General features: G+C 39.2%; 1 protein-coding gene across 1 annotated transcript in view; it reads right to left on the reverse strand.

Moving 5' to 3' along the window:
• Positions 1 to 23138, reverse strand: part of exoc4 (exocyst complex component 4) — a 146647-nt gene that overhangs the window by 84964 nt on the left and 38545 nt on the right. The window contains exon 11 of the mRNA XM_023274626.3: positions 7209 to 7305. Coding sequence (XP_023130394.1) covers positions 7209 to 7305 — 97 coding nt within the window. The remainder of the gene's footprint in view (positions 1 to 7208; positions 7306 to 23138) is intronic.

Consider the following 23138-nt stretch of genomic DNA (forward strand, 5'->3'; position numbering starts at 1 on the left):
TTTTCCACATTTCAGCACCAATATTCAACATAAAGGATCACAGAGAGGCTTCATAACCAGTTTGTGAGCCAAAATTACAACACATCTCACTCTCTTTGCAGTACAATTTCAAATCTATTAGGCTACGAAATTAAATGTCCATAATAATAATAATACTTAACTACAATGAAAACAGACTATCACAGCTCATGGTGATGATACTCCCTAATAATGAATGCAATCAGAGTTTGTTTTTCCCCACAAGACGTGAACAGGAGCTGAAGGTTGTTGCTTCCACTTATTTTCTCTGAGTTTATTAAATACCTGCAGCATTACACAGCGGTAGGAATCCATGAGTGTCTCCTAAAAGAGAGCCATACGCATTTACACATTGACTTTATTAATTAACTATAATTATAAATCATTCCTAATAGAGAGAATGAATCAATCTGGATCTAACATTAAGTCACACTGTGGAAAGTTCACAGTTTAGCAGCTACAGTTAAATATTGTGTTAAATGTCCTGAACTTTTAGTTTCACTGTTTAAGAAAAGAGAAATAAAGTGGGCTATTAGTTATTTATATCGTTTTGATATGTTGCTATTAGTTTAAATTTAGCCTGTTAGTGCATTATTATACATTAAAAATGACTTGGTGGATTGTGTAATCTCAAAGGAATGACAAACTTGGAGTGTGTACCGCAGCTCTCTCCAGCACTGTGGGAAGCCGGTCTGAATAAAGTAAGTCTAAGTAAGACAAAGTAAACCATTTCACAAGATGACTGGACTGTTCAAATGAAACTCCCATTGGTGTCTCTAAAGGCAGTCAAATCTCTAAAGAGTTAGAATTAGTAATTCAACAGCAGCACGATTTAAATAGGAATTAAGTCAGTCATAAAGGAAATTAGCAGAGTGCAAGTCTGTAACATTAAGCCTTTCAGGAAGCAAGTTGAGGCACTAAGTCATTTAAGAAGACTTTTCTTAAAATCTGCCTGCATTTTAAAGTTTTGGCCATCATTCCTGTTGATTATAATAGAATTATACCCATAAACTTGAGGCAAATGTTTAATTGTCCAGAGGATGTTGAGGAAGTGTTTCTTAATTCAACATTAATTCAATTAGTTAAAACAATTAACAAGGAAAAGCTCTGCCTTGTTCAGATTTTTCAAAGCACTGGCCATGAACACAGAAGAGCTGGAAAAAGGCACAGCTTTTTATTTTTAATTTCAATTAAATATTTGAGAGATTTAGAGTTTTTAATTGGAGCTTTTTGTAGATTGGTAAATAATACTACAACTTGACAAAACATTTATACTTTCTGCATATTTCTGAAGGAAATACAACAAACAAATATCTCATACTAACTAACTAAAGGTGTTGAATAACAGCACCTTAACAATCCATACCATTCAGGGAAAGAAAATGTAAAAATTAGGGGATAATGTGCATGTGGGTATATTTTAGCATACTTTGGCTCAAAATAGACAGTGATCATCCAGTGTTAGCTGCATGTGCAAATGTACTTGTACACACAAAAACACACACAGGTAGCCCCCGCAGCAACAAACACAGCAGACATCTAGAGGCATGGCCATGCCTGGTCATCCTGTGGACGGTAAACAGCAAGAGATTAAGGGCTTGCTGAAGCTTTTCAAAATGCCAACCTCGTCCGGAACAAGGGGTGTAAATACCACCCAAATGTCAGCAGGAGACCCCACAAGTCAAACTAAATTGGCTGCTACATGCACAAACACTCCCTTATTCCTGCCCCATATTTATGTGTGCAACTTTAAAGACATAGGCTCGACGCTCTGACACATCCGGCTGCATTGCTAGACTTGCGAGAGCAGAACCAGTCACTGACTACAAGCCCTAACCCTGCTGAACCACACAGCTGGCATGAAGAACACCCAAATAGCGATTATGCTTTGTCAATCTTAGGGTCAAAGAGTCTTCTCTAGAGGAGACATGTTCAAACATAATCAAAATGCAAACGCATAGTCACGTCAAAATAGCATTCCAATGATTAAAAATTCCACAAGTGACAAATTGAGTAGTTATAAAGCATACAGACTCAGTACATCTGACACTTAGCTTTTGATTTGAGTCTTGATAAATGGAAATGACATTGATTCTGACTACATCATATACAGAGGAGATGCACATTTACTGTATATTGTATGTTGCTTCAGAAAGACAAATGCCAATGTAGGACCAATGTAAATATAGCCAAAAAGGCAAACAGTAACAGTAGGTAAACTAGATCTAGTCGCCTTCTCTTCACAATCCGCTAAGCTTTGGCATTTAGCCAGAACTGGGTTGTGGTAGCAGCAGGCAAATCAAGGTAGCCCAGATGTCCTTCTCCCTAGCTGTCTCTAGCTGTTTCTGGGAGACCCCGAGGCTTTCCAAAACCAGGAGGGATACATAATCCCTTCTGCATATTCTGGATCAGAGATGTAGATAAGCAGTCTTGCTCACTTGCTACTTCTGCCCAAAACAGAACAGGCAACGAGCCACAACCTTAGTGGGCCCAGCGCGCCAACTACACTTGACGTACCACTGAGAGCTCAAATACAGCTCTCAACTGGATTATACAAGTGGCTGATAGCTCATGGAGATTGGCCTGGCTGATTATCGTGGCTGACATTTTTATTTTTCCGACTACTGGTATCGGTATTATTATTGGTCAATTACCGGTAAATTAAATGCACTACTTTAGGTCTGATGCAGTTCCTGTCTCTGTCTGTTGTTACTCTTTGGTCTCAGAAATGTTTCTGAAGCAGAGACTGCAAAAACTGAACAAGAAAAAGAAGCCGTTGATACAAACCAGGAAATTAGCTTCTCTCACAGTGGCTAAGGCTAGCGATTAAGTTAGAAGGCAACTACAAATTACCCTGAAAGAGAGTCTGGAAAACAATAAAGAAGGCTTTAAGATGTGGAGAAAGTGACAGAACAGTGAAAGATTAAGAAAATAGAGAGGAACAGCAGATGTACCTGCAGGAGACAAAGTGATTGATCTCAGTTGATCCCATCTTAACAGAGGTAAGCACCCTAATTTAATCACTCCTATTTCCATTTTACATTTTCAGTTAGAGTCAACCTTATTAATGAAGAAACCTAGTCATGAATGACAGGTTTCCTGCTATCACACGCTGTTAAAACATTGCATTTAATGTAATATCGATCACTGTGCTGTTTTAATCGCTAATAATCGGCATCAGTATCGGCCCTTCAAAACCCATATCAGTCTATTCCTAATGCTGGCGTGAAATATTGTCGCAGTATTCACCATAAAAAGTCCTTGTGGTGTTGTGGATAACACATGCCTTCTCCAAGTTAATAAACTGCATAGGAACTGGCAGAACATTCAGGACACCTCAAATAGCAGTGCATGAGCAAAAAGCTACATCACTGTTCCATTACAATTAAACAAGAAAGATCACCTTAGTCTGGATCTCTTTGGGTTGCTTGGCCTCATTTAGCATTACTCCAGCAGACTTGGATAACTGGTACAATGAAGCTTGTAATAAGCAGGGTTGATTACCTCTGGGTTTACTAATCCTTATGCAAATGTACATGAGTGGGGTGGCTTTCCTAATTACAAGCTAACCACATGATAACTTTCAGAGGCTGAAATGTGCACATTTGTGGTTCTCTGAAAACTAGATATAAACAAAGACTTGTAAAACAAATGCACACAACAATGTAACGTACAGTACTTAACGTGATTTAGAGTGAGAAAACGAAATATAACCCAACACGCAAAAACCATTTGCAATCAAACATTAAGACCCTGTTGTCTCATCTCCCACGCACTGCCACTGATTTCCTGTGCTACAACCCCCAACTGCTTTTGTCATTAAAGCTGCCATGAGTTGCATGGCTGGCTGCAGGAGGTGTAGTGATCCATCACCGCAGTGCCAGAGCTTTGCCATTAGAAAACCATCTGCAAGCAACAGCGCTCCATTGGCACTAGGAGTCTAGAGAGGCCTGGTCGAAAGAGAGGGAAGAAGAGAGGAGAGAGAGCCCTGCGTTCAAGGCAGTTTGCTTTGATTGATATGAACCATTACAGACAACATGGGAGAGGTAGGCAGAGAGCTAGTCACCGTTTTATTTTTGGTCATTTGTTCAGACAAAAGCTTGGCCAGACCAACGGTGAACAGGGACTGAATGTCGGCATGTGTCAGAGAGAGAAAGAAAAGTGTGGATGACAGGAACAGAGAGAAAAACTGAGGGAAGATTCAAGGCCAAAGTGTCTGTAAAGGGACATAAACACAAAGGCAACCACATGCAAAGAAAGACACTGAAGCATACATACGCATAAACATGTAGCGGTGTACTCTCATTTGGCACACCCGGAGAAGACCATTGGGCCGCATCAGTGGATGGGTGGAAAAAGTGACGCAGCCAGACAATTTTTATAGGGGTGGTCAGACTGAAACTATTACTACCACTGGGATGGCACAGAAACTGATACCTTGTTGATGTTTTACTGGATGGCAAATCACTATAAGTCAAATAATCTTTTTTTTTCTTTTTCTGGCACTCCAATCACTTATAAATGCAGGCACGACTACCATGCTCACTATCAGCACTCATATATAATAAATTTTTTGAAGTAACCCTCAACTGTATGAAAAAATCTGGAAGAGCTACTGAAAATTCTGCTTTGAATTTATGATATTGCAATACATATAACAAGATAATTAGAATATATCTTCAGTTCTATAAGTGTGTACATAGCCCACTAACAGGTTTCACTATTGGTTGCGTCGGGCCAGATTTTATTCTTAATTAGCTGTGGTCACCCCGGCCATCAGATGGCTTCATCCCTGGGTGGACGATCAAGAAAAATCCATAAAGAGCCTCACTGGGCGCTAATCATCCAAGGTGCACATTAGAGCATTCTGCATGTGTGTTCATATGTAATCATCCTTCACCCAGTCCACCCCTGCTACCATGCATACACCCTCTAAAACAAAGAATTTGCTTTCAAGGAACATCCGTCAGTCAAGCAAAAAGTAGTATGACAACTGACAATACAGTTTAGATTAGTACATAATGAAGAGCTAAAATGGTTCTGATGGATGAAGTGCAATCTAGCTTAACTAATTTAATCAACTAATTCAATATTGTTTAGTAGTCAGTCTAATGTTTAGTGGTTAAACACATCTTAAGTTTCAGTTTGTCTGAATAAAATGCAAACAAAATGTCTATTTTGCACCATCTGTGCAGATGTTTGGTGTCGTTTTACAGATTTGCTTCTTAGCACTACAGATTAACTGATTATTGAATCCAGTATTTTTTTGATTATCGGTGTGTATTGGTAGATACTGGCATGTTGCTATTTTTTAACAGTTTCTTAATAAAATGAATCATTTATAAAGTATGATACTTTGGCTCTGATGCAGCTTCCTCTCTCTGTCTGTAGATACCTGCCCACAGCAATATCTGATTGTGAAGTAAAAATAAGTCAATATATGTTGGAAAGTTCTGTTTAAATTAAACATACGCAAAACTTAAGAGTATTTTAATAAGGTTTTGCATTGGAGTTGGTGTTATTCTACATTTTTAGGCAAGAATTTAGATTTTTACTGCAAATCCCCGATTATTAAATATTACTGTCTGCTCTGAAACAACCATATCAGTCGACCCTTTTTATTTTCACTGATTGATGGCTTGTGTGTAGGTTACGACTTCTGTTCACCTGCCAGCTTATTACACATTTAAGTGAGAAACATATGCACTGTGATGTGAAATTCTAGGGATATCTGCCATTTACTATAGTGTAGAAGTAGGAAACATCTCCATTTAATGGATTCTAGGAGGTAATGTATCACTGCATGAAGGCCAATTCAATTAAACTGTTTTACTATTAGATTTACTCTACTCTACAGGGACCACTGCACTATATAGAAAACTACCAGACATACAGAACATTACCACAAAGACAACCCTCCAGAATAGTAAAAATTTAACGGGAAATAAGGGTGACTGTCAATCCTAATTCCTGGATGGTATCAACAAACATTCTGAAGTGAAGGATATTACATCATGTTTGATTTACAATATCCCACTAAACATTAAAAAGGCTGAAAACAATAGATAGTCACTAAGAGGCTGTGTAATATAATTAGTGTTACATTTTACTGGTATTGAGTCATGTCCCAGGCTTCATGTCGTGAGTGGCCTGGCGGTCCCTCTCTGACAGACCACTATGACACAAAAGGCCCTTTTAGCACATGCACCTTGTAAAGTTAATGGAATCCTATCAAAAATATTCCAGTAAAGACAGCAGGTTTGCTGTTCATTAACTTTGTTTTATTCTGATCCAATAAATCCTATATTGCTGGAAACCAGAAGCATCATGCATCAGTATGTCCTCATGATATGTCTCCCGAAAGCAGCACAGTGATGCTTTTTCCCCATACACTATAAAAAAAATATGTTTTGGCTCAACAAACAACATTAACACAGCAGTTTGCAGCAATATTTTTGAGTTATGACAGCTTCTAGTGAAAATATGGTCAACCAACAAACTATATTGAGTTTGTGGAATTAGCTCTTCCTAGACAATCACCTTTAGAAATTGTCTAGGCCTGTAAAGGTAAAGGAGGGGATTTGAAATTCTGAAATCGTGCAGAAAAAATTATTACTTATCAAGCGAACTCCATTGAGTTACCTCGACTTGAATTTAGTTTAAAATCAACCAAAGCAGATATTTCAGTGTAAATTAAACATATTAGGCTAATGTGATTAAAAACATCATTATGTCAAACAAACGCATCAAAATATTTGCAGCTTGAGAAGTTTACCTACATTAGCAAATTACAATATGTATCTTGCAACTATTATTTAAGCAAAACCCTTGATTACTTTTTAGAGTGTAAGATTTTAGTATTGATGTGAAAACTTCTTTGTTAGTTGAACATGTTGTTTGATGCTTAATAATGGTGAATCTAAATAGAGGCAGAGACTGTGAAAAGACTATTTAAAGAAAGCAGAATCTATTTTTGGTCCTGTGACTCCCTTCAGTTTACAGTCATCACACAAGTACGTCAGCAATTGCTCCGTAGAGAACGTAGTCATTCCAAGAATTCAGATTAGAAAGTCTCTGCAGGTGAAAGACTATATACTCACCGCTGATCTCATTCTGGATAAACAAAAACCACATCTTGGAGCCACAGTGACTATTTCTGACTGGAAGTTGAGTGTATAACTCAGTTTTACCTGAGAAGAGGCTGGAATATGACTGTGATGTTTCTCGCTCCCGGCTTACACACAAACTTCATTTCTCCCCCTTCAATCAGGTTGTCATCAGCACCACCTGGAACACAACATACAGGACTTGATTTAATCAAACATATCATAATAGACATAACGCCATTGTTGTCGGGTACTTTAGCTGCACAGTATGTAAAATGGATATGTGGCGATTACACACAAGACATCTAGAAGATTCTAAATAACTGCTTTCAAAGTGACCAACAGGTTTGGAAACGTCCTTTAACAGGGCATCAAGGGCGTTGTTTTGGTAGCAGCACAGCAACCAGCACAAGGAGGGCTCCAACATATTTGGTAAACTCTTGACCTTGACATTGGCTTTACCCCTTGTATGGTATTTTTGGTGTCAAGCACATGTTGCGCAGTTGACAGGAGAAGAACAAACAGGTCAGAGCTACTCTTAAATCAACCACCGAAAAAGTGAATTGGTAGTTTTTTGGAGCCAAATCTGTCTTAAAACATTGTGCAGAAAATAGAGTGCATTTAAATAAATCTGCAGCCTGTGATTTACAAAGTGCCACAACAGAGCACAGCGGACATTTGCAGTGTTCACCTCTGTTAAATCTAAAATGACACCATGCTATTACAAACCCCCATTCAATGCTCCATATATGACAGGTCAGGTATGACTCTGTATTCTGTAGTTTATGTGGGATGACAGCAGCATATTAAGCCTGTGTGTCATTAGCCATGCTTCCTTTTCATAATCAAGCAAATGTAAGGAGAATAAAAACTAAATAAAAAGAAAATAATCATCAGATTTGCTTCCATGAACTGCTTTGGAATGAATAAACTAGGCTGCATAGTGTCATCAGCAAGTGGTGACAGCCTTGGTTGCACATGGCTGTAAAAACAGAGTAGAAGAAGATGGAAATAAAGCTGGCTGCTTAGAATACAAAGACAAAGGACCTTCTATGAGCGAAAATTGAATAGAGGTCTTCAGGAGTAATTTTCTGTCAGGTAAGTTGTAATCATTCTTTTATGTCAGCTGGCATTTGACATGTTTCATGCCATCCAGAGATAAAAACAGTAGTGAAAATAGCTGATCAGTCATGTGAATTCATGTTTAGAACTTATTAGCAAAAGAAATTTCCACCTGCCAAAATGCCCTTTAACTCCCTTTAGAACTTTAAAATCATTTGTGAAAAAAAACGTGCTTCAAAATGAGCATTAATTTGCCTCCTTTCCAACTTTTTGTTCCGTAAAAGCAGCACTTCATGTTCTATTCTTGAAATGCATTACAGTGTAAATGCTGTTGAGTTAAAATTCACAGTATGATGTGACCATTTATGATATGAGATACAGTAGAATTGAAAGTGAAATAAATCGGATTGATCAAATCATCTGTAACTTCGTTTGTATCTATATTTTTCTATGTTGTATATTACTGTACAAGTCAGGCTGAAATAAAATCACCCCATCTGTGTCTCTGGCTTTTGATGTTTTGTGTTCGGGTCATGCCGCTGTGCACCGTTCAAAACAATACATAATTTCCAGCAGAAGAGTCATTCTACTTGTTGATCTGTTGTCGTCATGCATCACTGTGACTGGCACAGCTGTTTCAGAGCAATGATGTGACTGGCTAATGGCTTGGCTTCACTTGTGAGTATCAGGGGAGGATTTTCTATCTTCTGTAGACTCAAAGGTGGCTGCGGAGCCCAATTTGTGCAGCACAGACCTTTCTGCACTTGGGACACAGGAAGGCCTGGACTGGTGGCGTCTGAAAGGCAGCCAGCCACTTTTAGCCTTTTTCTGTTTGTTCTCGGCAGCTGCTGCTTCCATTTTATATTCAGCCTCAGCCAGTGCAGCTGCAGTCGCACTGGTGCACCTAAATAAATTTAAAAATCTGGTGTGTTTGGTCTTGTTCTGTAACTAACCCTCAACTCTAACCTCCCTGGAAGAGGCATGTAACTTTGGCTTTCACTTCATTAAAGAAAATTTTTAAAGAATCTTAAATTATTCTGAAAAATGTTAAAGTTAAAATATTCAGAACACCATAAGTCGTAATGGATCCCTCAATCAACAAGGCTCTCCATCACAAATCCAAATGCATCCCACATGCTCACACCCCTCCGCGGCCCTGCCTCACTGCGTGGGTGAATCCCACAGCAAACAGGGTTAATCAGAAAATCATTGCCATGTAACATCCTGGAGATGGGGGAGGTGGGGGGGGGGAGGACAGACTACTGCAGACAGGGGAAAAGGGGAGATCACAGGGGAGAGAAAGAGCAGCAAAGCTCATTACCTCTGCTCATCCTGAAGTAATCGATATAATTGATAGAGAAGAAATTGCAACTTGTTGTCAATACGGCAAACTGCAGAGCAAACGGATTGTGTGTGCGCGCGTGTACAAATGTTTTGAAAGGGACTTACGCATGAATGCAGGCACGTGTAGAGATGGAGGTGTAAGTGATGTGTGCAAGCAAAAGGTGAGAGATTAATGAATAACAACAAGACAAGGACAGTGGCAACATGGCTTCATTCTTGTCTTTATGCACTGAAGGAAATGTTATCCTTTAGAATTTCATCTCATGCTGCTCATTAACAATACATCAAAAGGCCTAGGAGAAGAGATAATGCAATAAATAACTTTGTAGATTCAAACCAAGAGAGTCTGACACATTAACAGTTCACGATGTGTGTGGGATAAACCTTTGCACCTCTAAAATGTCCGGACTGCATGTTCCTGTTACATTCTGGTCAGTGGAAATTAAGCGTGATGTGGTGTCAAGCGCACAGAGAAAACAAAGTTAAAACAATGAAGTGAAATCAAACAAGAAGGGAATCCAAGCTACTTTGATAGGGGTAAGAGTGGGCAGGAGTGCACGTGCACGTGAGCGTCCTGAAATGGTTTTGCACAAAGCCTCGCTCTGCTGTTTTCTTGTTTCATTTCCATGTCGAATACGTCCTCGTGAAGCTTGTGTAATATAATACAAAGACACCTCGCCGTAGTGCGAAAGCCTGTTCCGCATTACCTGTGCAGCCTGCCTAGCCTTGCATTCAAATGCATATCAACCCATTGTTCCCTGTGCTGGGGCTCCACAATACATTTCTAATGGAACAAGTTTCATTTGAAAGTACGGGAGACAACACTCGCCGTATTTTCATTAAAATGACAAGGGAAGCTTTCAATCCATCCAAAAAGTTTCAAATCAAGGGTTTCTGATTCTGATCTGTTGCCATGAAATTTGCCTGCGCGGTAAGCCCACATTCATGTTGCTAAGTGGAGACAGAGATGAGGTCCAATTCACTCAAACTCTGCCTTTCTCCATCTCTCTATCCATTCATCCTTCCTTTGGTGCCAATTCAATTAAGACTCAATTACAGGCTCCTAAACAAAGCTGCCGCCAACGCACTGTCTCGCTCATCCGCCTTGCTCCATCATATTCTCTATCTTTCTCCTCTCTCTCCCACTGATCACCAACGTGGAAAGAGCTGGCTAAACTTTTGTTTCTTCGTCATCAAACTTGCAAACACTGAAGTTCCCATGAATGACATTCAACATGTCACAGACTCTGGGGAAGTTAGCGTTGCTTGTTTGCTCCAAGAGCCATGTCTAACCGTCAGCAACACACAAACGCGCACGTAAACACACACGCCAAATAGACTACCATGTATGTATTCCCGATGACGGTGACCAATTTAATTTCATGCTCTAAACATCTGCATCCGTGTCAGACAAAGGAGCGAGGAAGAGACCTCATTGATCCATGGGGTCTGGGACCAGCTGCCAACAGGGCATAGCGCTGATGAATATTAAATAGGAGGGCATTAATATGCATGGCATTCTTCAGACTTTTCTAGACGTGACAGGGTGGCTCCGGTTTCAGGTCAGGATGCCACCAAACTACTGCCAGCCTTCTCTCGACATAGTGTGCAAAAGTTTGTGAGACCGTGTGTGTGCTTGAGTGTTTGTTTGGGTGAGTGTCTATGTGCACTCGTGTCCCTTGGTGTGTGGTCTGATCCAAGATTAGTGAGAGGGGTGTGTGTGGAAGAGGCATGGTGCTCAGTGGGACGGCAAGTGAAAACTGGAAACGAAGAAGTGACACATTCTAATGTGACCAAATCTGCCTGAAATCCCCCTGGAGGGCCGCTGCTCCGTCTGCAACACACACACCTAAGCAGACATGACACACAACTATTCATAATAATATCCATGAATTACAGGGCTACAAACAGACGGTTACAAACACTGCTATGCATACACATGTGGCACAATGGTTTTAAAAACACAAACACACACACACACACAATTGTGAGGTGTGTAGTGTCACACAGAGCTTAAAACAAATGGCTCAACCAAAACTACATAGACACCATATGCTCAAATACACTCACACAGTGACACCCATGCAAGCCCCTGTGGTGTCTTACCGTGCACTCTCCAGCCCACATCTAATCAAGTCAGGCAGTGACTTAGTGAAATTGCATTAGCTACACTTTCCTGGGTTTGATGAGAAACGGTTTGATCCTGTGATGAATTCCAGCCATGCCCAGATTTAGGCAGGAAGAGAATGAACATGTGATGCCTTCTTTAACACACTTCTATGTCCTCTGAGACCAATGTGTTTCTGTATGCATCTGCAAGCCCATGAGAGAGAGGCCAAAGATGAGGAAAGCCAGACGGGCAGGCGAAAGAACGGTCATAATCCCTCATTTACAAGTGGTTTCAATCGGTTTTGTGCCCACAAGTGTAAATTTGTGTGTCTGTATTGAAAAAAGGGACAGCGGCAAACACAGCAGTCGGTCCAAAAACACATTATTCTCTGGTTGACAATGTACATGTCCGCCCACATATATATACACTGGACCAACATTTTTTGGGACAATTAAGCTTAAAAAGTAGGAGAAACATCAAAACGGCATTTATAATTGAAAGGTTCACAGGCAGCACACTTCAAGTCAATCATTCAACAAAAAACGTTTTATATGTTATCAAGACTGCCTCAGGTAAAAAATGCAGTTTTCCTTGTTAACATATAGTACTGTTTACATAATGAAAGACACAGGAAGAAAAATAAGTCAAATCAATGACATGCTTGAGTATTTCCACTGGCTGATTATTATGCCTGATATTTCATTTTTTTCCAATTATTGGTATCTGTACATTATTGGTCGATTATTGATAAATTAATTGTGCTACTTCAGGTCTGATGCAGCCTCCTCTGTCTGTCTGTCATCACTCTGTGGTCTCAGAAATGTCTCTGAAATAGAGAACTGAAAACTGAACAAGAAACACAAGCTGTTGCCACAAAACAGGAACTTAGCTACTCTCGCGGGGCTCATGCTATGCTAACGGCTAGCAGCTAAGTTAGAAGGCGGCAACAGATTAAACTGAAACAGTCTGCAAAACAATATTTAGTAATGCTTTATGTTATGGACATTAGTGGGCAATAAAAGCAATAGAACAGTGAAAGATTAAGAAAACAGAGAAGATCAGCAGATGTAGCTGCAGGAGACAAACCGATAAATCTCAGTCGATCCCACATAAACAGAGAAGATAATTCACTCACTCCTATTTCTATTTTCTAGTTAGTCTCCCTTATTAGCGAAGAAGTCCAGTTATGAATGACAGGCTGTTTAAACATTAGATTTAATGTGCATTGATTCCAGCTCAATTTACACCTGCCATTTATTCTCAGTTGTGGGGTGGATTTGGTCTCTTGGTTGGTATTAGCCAAAAAAAATTCCACATTGAAACCGCAGCAAACTGATGACAACATGGATTCAGACTTCTCAGGTTACATACATAATGAAGGTTTTTGTTCTTAAAAATGTGTCAAATTGTAGGATGAGGTTTTCTATGTTTTTCTTCTTCTGCAGAACTGTTTTTTACTTTTATAGTGTTTGAGCAGAGTTGTAGGTAAGCTGGTGTGCTTGAGCTGCAGCGAGTGGTGAACTGATGGGTGGCCATAAAGACGGTACAGATCTTTACATTCTAAAGGAGGCAATGGTGTAGAGTTAAAACATGATTATTTTCATGGAAAAACTAAATATCTCACTTTAATTCTTAGAGATGAGTTTTTAGCGGTTTTCAGTGACCAGAAGGAGGCTTTAAATGATACAGCAGTAGATAGACAGTTCCAAACAAAGACAAAAAATTTAGTCCTTTAGTTAATCTGGGCACATTTCTGTTATAGCTGTGTTCAGATTTCTTTCATGTCTCATCATGAACATCACCAACACAAGATTTGTTTTCTCCAGGGCATCCCACAGGTGCTCTGTGAATTTTTGTTTGGTATCAGTCTGAGATTTGACAAAATAATCCTGCCACAGGCGGCTTGTGTGCTTTGTATCATTATCCTGATGAAAGATCAGGATAATGATACAAAGCAAATCATTCTGTCACTTGAATAATTTTTGGCTGATTGCTTTCTGTCTTTTGTATCTAATATCCATCTATGTGCTCACAAGTTTACAACTCCATCAATAAATACAAGTTCACCTTAGCCTTTGTAAGAAAAACAGCCCCAGTTCTCACCTCTAAGCCAGTTCTACCAGCAAACTTTTCTACCACAAGATCCCTTCAAGTTTAATTTGGATTTCTCCTTAAATTAATGAACATATCCAAAAGCCACTGTCATTCAGTGCTTTTTTTTCTTTTTAGGAAACTTAATCCCAGCTGTCTTATTCTTTAAGCTTATGAATGATTTCCACCATAGCACTCTCCGTCTTTACCTGTACTCGTTCATCCTATTTCGAATGGTCTGTCAACTGAATTGCATCTTGTAATTCTTGCTGGTCTCTAAAGCATTTCTTTCTTGCTTTAACTCACAATTATGCAGTCAAATATGCTGCTGGTCTCTCTAGGTCTTGCCTATGTACTTCCTTCCATTCACAGTCACAAGCCCTCAATTTCTTTTAAATTTTTCCACCAACTACGAATGATGGGAGATCTGACAAATAAAAGCTTGTTATTCAGTCCTGCAAACACAAAACAAGCAGACGCGGCGTTCGTCTGATCACAGTAGCCATGCACATCTTGTGATCACAGTCGAACACGGCTCGGGTAGCGTTTGTGTGCTATCAAAAAAAGGTCGAGTCAAGAGGATCAAAGACACCTGTGATCACTTGGGCTAGAGTCTGATTGGGACTGGCAGGAGGCCAATTGGGTGATTGGCATAATTGACTCACAATCATGTCCCTCACACACACAGACACACACACACACACACACACACACACCAAGACTGCAAACAACTAGCTGTGCTGGTCAAATCAGCCAAAAAGTGCAAACAAGAACAAACAAGCTCGAAGAAATGTGTTTGGACGTATTTTTTTTTTTTAATCTTCCATGGGGCAATTTGAAGTAGCAATATCTGCACTTTTCCACCAGTATGTGTAGTAATTGTTGGCCAATATCTAAGCGGTGTGAGGCAGCGCTCTTCCTTTGATTGAAGCCCCTAATCTGTGCTGTTAGCCAGCCTTGCACATTCAAAGTTAAATTGTGCAAATAGAGGCGACTGTATAGGATAATCCAATTTTCACCCTCAACAGCCTCATTTGTCTGTAGTCATTCCGCTATGAAAATTAGTTTGGGACTGATCAATTCAAGTAATATTTCCCATGTACAAATCAAACGTGCTTAAATGTGTGTGCATGCTTGCAAAGAAATCAGACCGCCAGACGGCTGCATATTTACAGAGTCGAAACCTGCTGATCTAATAAGATCGGTTCCCGTGTCAATAATGTATGAATCTCTGGTCAATTTCGGGCATCCCATTCCTCTCAGACTGTCTTCATGTCTGATTGGGTCGTAATGAGAGCCTTCTATTATTAAAATGAATTTGATGGGAAGGAATCTGCTGCTCCACCAACCAAGAGACCAAATCCACCCCACAGCTTAGAATAAACGGCATAAATAAATTATAATATAAATAAATTCAGGTGTAAATTGAGCTGGATTAATTATTAAAAGTGGCACTGTGGCATACAATGTCTCCCCGTGGTCTTGAATTTAATGAATTCACATCTGTCACTCGCGGTATAACAACAATTCACTCCAGTAGCAGAATGAATATTAATTGCACACAATGTATGTTGTTTGTCTTTCAAACTTAAGCAATGTCAGTGCAGTCTAAGTCTGCCAACTGGTGGTGGGAGTGTTGGGAAATCAGTTGTGCACAGATGCACGAAAATTGGTTACGTATTTCAGATTTTCCTTTTCATTAATCAAGTTTTTCCACCCTGAAATTGTAGCCTACTCATGACAGTCTCAAGAAGATGGATTGAGACATCCATGGATTCATATTTACCAACCAATCCTGTCAACATTCAGGGTGGGGCTTTCTGTATCGTGATTTTTCTTCAGATTCTGTCGTACATGTATGGCTGAAATATGACTGTATTATACCTTAGCATTGTGTAGTGTGGAGTACTTTTACAGTGTTTGAGCAGAGTTGTAGGTGAGCTGGTACGTCCCAGCTGCAGCAGCTAAGGAGGGGAAGCAACAGGGTAGAGTTAACATCAACTGACACATGACAGGAGACCACAAGACATCGCACTACCAGCAGTATCACCGGTGGTACACACATTTTAGTGGCTGCTAGTAGGTGCCTATTGGCAATTTTTCCATGGACCACAAACTGGAGCAGAGAAGAAAAATGCATCTTCTATGTTAATCAGCAACTCAGGATATTCCAACATTCATGTCAAGGATAACCACTGGTGGGTCTGCTGTTGTCAGCTTTCATAGTTTCAGAGTTTCAGAGACCAGAAAAGGGGCATGAGGTCAGGAGTGCACCAGACACATGCCCTATGTTTTCTTCAAGTTTCATGTTCTTGTGCACCAGGAATTAGTCTCTTGTCGGGGCAGGATTTCTATTGTAATGTCCAGATGGATATGAGGAAGAAGATTCTGTGCAAATGACCTGAACTGTGGCACAATGCAATGTAATTTTTGGTTTTTGCATGTCATCTTGACAATGTCGAATGAAAATTGGCCCCAAATTTTTTTGCCATATTGATGTTTAACATCTTTTCCAAAAAGAACTTTGAGTTGAAGAATCACTGTTTTGACACAGTTTAAGAGATTGACATGACATGACTTCCAGGAAGTCGTCCAAGGAAGTCTTTGAACTTTTTGATCAGGCTTTGTACAGTGAAAACTACATAGCCATTTAGAATAGAATAGAATAGAATAGAATAGAATAGAATAGAATAGAATAGAATAGAATAGAATAGAGCTTTATTTCCATTTGCATATTTACATTACAGTACGGGTACATTGGAATTTGGGAAAAATAAAGTAAAATTTTGAAAAAGACATACAAATATACCTTACATAAAATAAAATAAGAACGCATTCTAAAAAGAGCACTTTGTATGAATATGTATATTTTTAAATAGATGTCTTAAAATTAGTTGTACGCTAGTTTAGTTGTATATTATCCAAGTTTCAGTGGGTCTGAAACCATATTCATGCCCAAGGCATCTATGTATGTACAGTTACAAGTCATAATTCAAAAAATGTTCAAAACCTTTAGCTACAACTTGACCATGAAACCCAAGCATAACATGATATGAATTGAAATAAAATACTCATCTACCACATTTAAATACTGACCGCATTGGTGAATGTTTCATGCCAGTATGCGTCTGGAGTTTCATGTAGTAAACTTGTACAGCACTTCTGTGCACAGTTCAACTTTCAGAAACTTTGAGACACAATTTTGTGCCATTAAACAACTGCAAATTGACAGTGGTGAGCTCTCAGGAAAACAGACTGAGCCAGAAGTGAAAAAGTAAAAATCCATCATACAAGACATGTCACATGACCCGCAAGTGGTTACTTTACCAAACCTAAATGGACTAGATTTATATTATGCTTTTATCCAAAGTGCTTTAGTCGAGTAAAGTCAATTTTATTTGTATCACACAATATGACAAATTTGCCTCAAGGAGCTTTACAATGTGTACAACATACAACATTATCTGTCCTTAGACTTTCAGTTGAAGAGGGAAAATCTCCCAGAAAACCCTCCAATGGGGGAAAAAAAGAAAGAAAGAAACCTTAGAAGGAGCAGCTAAGGTGGGATTCCTCTTTTAGGACGGCTATGCACGCAAGAGATGTGTGAGCAGAATAGCAAGACGCATGTATGTGTGTTTCAACACCTGGGAGAACTAATCGGTCAGAAAAACAACTGCCATCACATCTTTGATTGGACCCAGCAGGGAATCAGGCAGCACACTGTCCACCCTCCTCCTCTTGAAGAACCTGTTGCATGCTGGGAATGCAAGAGGTGTGTGTATTTATCTGTCTGGCAACCAGCATAGTTATGGCATACATGCCAAGGTCTCTGCAGCCTTGAGTCCTGTGTGCCCTTCTTCCACCCTTCCCTCCCTCTATCGTTCCCTTTTTTCATTTTGTTCTTTTCACCAACTTCTTCAATTCGCCAGTGTGAGATTAAAAGTAAACACAGAGGTGACAGCCAAAGCCACCAATAATGGCATGACCAATGCTGATTAAAATTAGCCTCAGGCTGGGAAAATACGCCAAGCTCTTGCTCTCTGATTAAATGTCTGCACTGTGTAAACTATTACAACCTTGTTCTATTCTCCCTCTGTTGTCCTCTGCATCCCCCTGTCATTTCTCCTTCCTGAGATTTCATTTTCTCACCGCATTTCATTTTTGACTTTTGCCCGTGTTATCTTGTCAGCTTGTTTAGTCTAAATCTCAATGACATATGAAAATCACTCTCCAAATTTGGCCATGTTTTTTGTTTTATCTCAGTAGGTATTAAAGTGAGATGCAGTTTAGTTCCTTCTAAGGTCCATACAAGAGACCAGGAGGTATATATGATCTTCTCTGAAATAAGAAAATCAAAACGTATAGTGTTAAAACAACAAATAGGTTAGTTTTACTCCAATAGGGTTCACATTTCAGACGTGTAGTGGTACAATATGCTGCCCTTCAGTGTAGCTTAAAGACAAACATTTGCAATGTTTGATTTTTAAAATTATGAGCTTTTAAGTATGTACAACAGTACATAGAAGCTGTTTGTCATGTATTTTGATCAACATCTGGTTTTTATCCTCACCTGCTTTCAAGATTTATTCCAGCAGTATTTGGATAATCATCTATTATTCATATTTGGAGCCATAACGAAATGAGCTGACACAGGGTACAATATGCAAGATACTCGGATCAATTCATAAATATTCCAAAAAAGCTTCATTTCAGTAGGTGGGTTAAATAACTGCCTGCAATGTGTTTTTCATTATCACGCTTTTGTCCCCTAGTATCACAACCAGTGGTTTGGTGAGGTATACTAAAAATCCAATATTATTGTTACAAGCCACTGTTCATTTTCCACACCGTTTCGATGCTTCGCTCTAATTTCAGTGATTGAACAACTGTAATTCAATCACTGGTCCCACAGCAGATGAGAATACAACACTGCGCATTTGTGTGCGCATGCATGTGTGTTGGAAGAGGAGGGAATCACATATCTGATGTTGTTTTAACCATTATCATCAACCTTGCTGATATCGGTGTTCAGCCAAATTGAACATGATGGGTCCAAACACGTACAAAATAACTAGCGAGAGCTAAGACAGCTGCGGTAATGTGTATGTATGTCTGCTTTCAGCAGTATGCAGATCTGCTCTGTACTTGCTTTCACTGTGAACACGAATAAAGACTTTTCACAGTAATAGCCTGTCAGGTAACAGAGGTACCTTGGATTTTATCTACAAACACAGTTATGTTGCTGCAGGAATAAAGGGATTCATAAAGGTCTGGCACTGGTGTAAGAGAGGAAACGTCATTTTCTACTGATGTCCCTGCAGTGTACGGAACTTCAAGTACTGACATGGTTACATGTCATTCAAGTGTAGCATGTTGTACATGTCATATATGACATTACTCAGCAGGCATACTTTACACACACCAGCATCTGACCAGTATGACAGCACTCATTAGTTACTGATGTGACTTTACTTAGCCTGTAATGTTCTACTAGTAAAAATGGCCATTTGAAGGACACTTACAAACAGAAATGCACAATTTGGTGTGTTTCTGTACAGACAAAACAATTATCATATTAATCCACCTTTTCTTTGTCTTCCCTTTGGTCGAGGATAAGGCAATCAAAAACAGTAATGCTATTAAAGTGCTAAATATATAAAAGTAACATATTTAGATTTTCTTTCTCAGAAAATTTCCACCTTAAAATAGCTTAGGTATAATGAAACACAGCTGCTTCCTTCAGAATGGTAGAAACTATGAAGCTCCTGCCTCTCTCTCCAGCACACCAGCTCACCTACAACTCTGCTCAAACACTGTAAAACTATGTTACACAATTGCAAATTCTGGTACTGGAGTAATTCAGCCAAACATGTTACGGAAAGCGATGCACTGCAAGTTGACAGGATTGGTCCCTTCGGTTTGTTGTGTATGAAACCTTGGGTATCTGAATCTGTTTTTGTCATCAGTACACTGTAGTTTCAAGATGGAACTGCTCATACATGGGGTTGACTATATTTTTGTCAAATAATGATTCTTGTTCTAGTGCATAAAGAAAACAAGATAAGGGCATGTTAACAAGGTAAAAAGAAAAGATTTTTTAAAAAAGGATTAATACCGGAGCGGGTGTTTACATTTAAGAAAAAGAAACTTTATTGCGTTGAGAACATATTTCTATAAATTTACTGTAGTCTGAGACTGGGCTAACATTTCAGAAGAGTGTCAAAACCTTCTAATTAACAAAGCTAAGAATATAATATTGCTAACTTTTTATATTTCATGCCTATCAAATATATTTGTTTGATGAAGAGAACCAATGATTTAAATGATGATGTAAAAAGTCTTGGAAGAGAGACATTGGATTTAATGAAAATAGAATATAATTGGTATTTTACAGCATAGAGTATCTAATTAAGAATTTAAAGCAGACTGAGTTTATAAAGTTAAAATATAAATCAGTTAATCAGTTCGACAATCTAGTACAAACATAAGAATCCTGGGAAAAAATGTTCTATTAGTTCACATTTTATGTAATTTTCTCAGAAAATCATGCAACTATATTCACTCAAATCTTATAACTGATATTTACTTACACTGGCTCCATATTAGGCATACACCTTGCTTACTTTGACAGGATTTAATTTGTTTATGATTTGTTTACTGAATCTTCCATGTTGAAACACCTACACACTCACACACAGCATCTATTAAATTCTCAGGTTACAAAGCGCAAGAGAAATGTAGCACCAAAAAAGGAAGATGAACACAAAAACATCAAATCGGGATGGAACATCAATGTATGAGAAAAAAAGCAAGAAGTGGGGGACTGGAAATAAAAATGAGAATCAAGGGCATCAACAGTAGCTAAGCAGGTGTCTTCGACAATCCAGCACCGTAATCCTATAATAATTATTGACCTTTTTGCCGACAAAGTTCAATTCCATCCAAGGTTCCATTTATGAATATGATAAATTATAATTGCAAAGTCAGTGGAAGTCAAGTATTGATCACTCCACAAGATGAGTGAACAACCATTATCCTTGAAATCTGCCAACGAATGAGGGGAACGAATGATTGGAAGAAGAATAATTGAAAAGGCAAGTCGGTGATTCTACAATAAAAATTGATGTGAGGGTCTTTTGAAGTGTGACCTGAGAGGAACTGATTTTTGTGTTGGTGTGCCTCAGAATTAGGTTACACGTGAAAAAAATGGATTATATGGGAGCTTTCTAAATGAAGAAGGTGTGATATTAGCTTCTTTTGGGTGGCAGTCAACGAGGGTGATGCTTCTCTTCAAAACCTCCCCCTGCTACCTTTCTGATAAGTCCAAGCCTCTGAAAACTGACCTTCCCCTTAATATAATACAGCCCACACTCCGCAGTCTCTAAGAGTGTAATATCACACATCACTTGGCAGGAACACGTTGTTTGTTACTTCGCCTTACAAACAAACACACACACACACTTATATGAACACGTGGCTTTCAACATCTGCCAGCTCCACCCCCAATATCCCACCCACTATCACCTCCACCCCGCTAGACATTTTTCCATTTGCACCTCTTCTCCCTCCCCTCCCCATTGGGGTGCACAAATCAGTTTGACAAGGAACACCACTTCTGGTCACCCTACTCTCTCCCTCCTCCTCCTCCTCCCATGTCCGTTTCTCTGTCATGGGAATATGATGCTATTACACAAAAACTAATACGACATCAGCTTTTTTTTTTCTCTACAACAAACTTGGCATTAAGTATTAAGGGGTGGGAAGAAGGAGAGCTGTTTGTAACTAGATTGCTTGTGTAAGGAGTCAGTCAGACTGTTTTCTTCGCCAGACACACTGTGAACAAGTCGATTTGAATATCAAAAGCAAAACAGGGAATGTGTGAAATAGATCTGGAACTGAGTTGATTATGAACACATTTTTTTGGAGTAGAGGGAGGTCAGAGATGGGAGAGTTGGGAATGGGAGTGTGTGTGCACGTCTGCAGGGAAATTGCCGAGTTTAAAATGTTCGTGTTTGTTTACGTGCAAGCATGTGGTGATAGGTAGTCTTTGTGTACAGCGATCACATGGGGAGGGTTTGACTTGCCCAGGGGCCAAGGCAATATCGTGCAAAACACAGTGAACGGCCACGACACAAAGAGAAATAAAATATTTTTAAAAAAAAGAGAGGCTGTAAATGCATTACGGCATGTTGCAAGGCTGCAGTAGTTATTGAGATATATTCACACTTCACCTCCCAGATGACCACTGGGGTACTCCGACGCCGACACACAACAGAGACGCAATAAAAAAGCAGCGGGCGAGGATGTAAAAGTCTAGCGGTTCTGAGACATGCAGAACAATATGGGGGAATGGTAACACATCTATAGCTGGAAAACTGTTATTTTCATCATTTATTCATGGGAAATGTGATCGAGTCTGGATGGTGTTCTTTGATTCAAAGCTTTGCACACCCTCGCACAGTATACACACATTCAGACAGCTGAGGATCTGGTGTATATATGAACGCTGCATACATATTCTTAACTGGCAGTCACACTACATACGTTCAGATCACACATTCCAGATGTGGCCACATATGGAGCCGTAATAAAGTCTTTAGATGAAGCGTTGGATTAATTGAAGCATACAAGATGAGAAGGCAAGCAATTAAGTCTCCCTGTGTGTTTGCATGTGTATGTGAGGCATGTAGATATGCGTAGCCATGTGCATGTGTGTAATGATATATAGCGGGTCCATACAACGCTCGGGAGACATAAATTACAGATATTACAGATTAATTTCAAACCCATTACAGATATGTGAGTGTGGAGAGGTTGCGAAACCATTACACAAAGTCGACATTAATGCCTCTGCTCTGATCTTTACTTACAGAAGATCTGGGAAGTTGTGCAAAGATACATGAAATATTGTAACCTCTCACAGCAAGTAATGCATTTTATATTGATGTGCTATCATAAAAAGTTCTAAGGGTGCACAATATATCAGCGATATATATACTGCTATATATGTACAGTAGATACATCTATTAGATGAAGGGCAAATTAAAGGAAAAATCTGAACCCTTGACTGCTACTGTGAGGATATTCTGCTGGCTGTTTGGTCAATATAAGGGTCAAGAGTTCAGGTTTCTACTTTAATTTGTCATCTGTCTGTATATATGTATATATGCCAATGATATATCATGTATCGCTAATACTGTCTGCGTAATCATGTCAATATAAAATTCATTACTTGCTCGAAGAGGTTACAAGACTTTGTGTAATAGGTTTTGAAACCTATCTCCACGTGCACATTTCTAATAGGTTTAAAATTCATTTGTAATATCTAGGACTGGGTATCATATGTATATTAATGATTTTTGATTGCCGGTTAGGGTTACTGCAACTGCTTTTACATTAATGCATGA

Source organism: Amphiprion ocellaris, chromosome 21, assembly GCF_022539595.1.
Source record: "Amphiprion ocellaris isolate individual 3 ecotype Okinawa chromosome 21, ASM2253959v1, whole genome shotgun sequence".
NCBI classification, from domain to species: Eukaryota; Metazoa; Chordata; class Actinopteri; family Pomacentridae; genus Amphiprion; species Amphiprion ocellaris.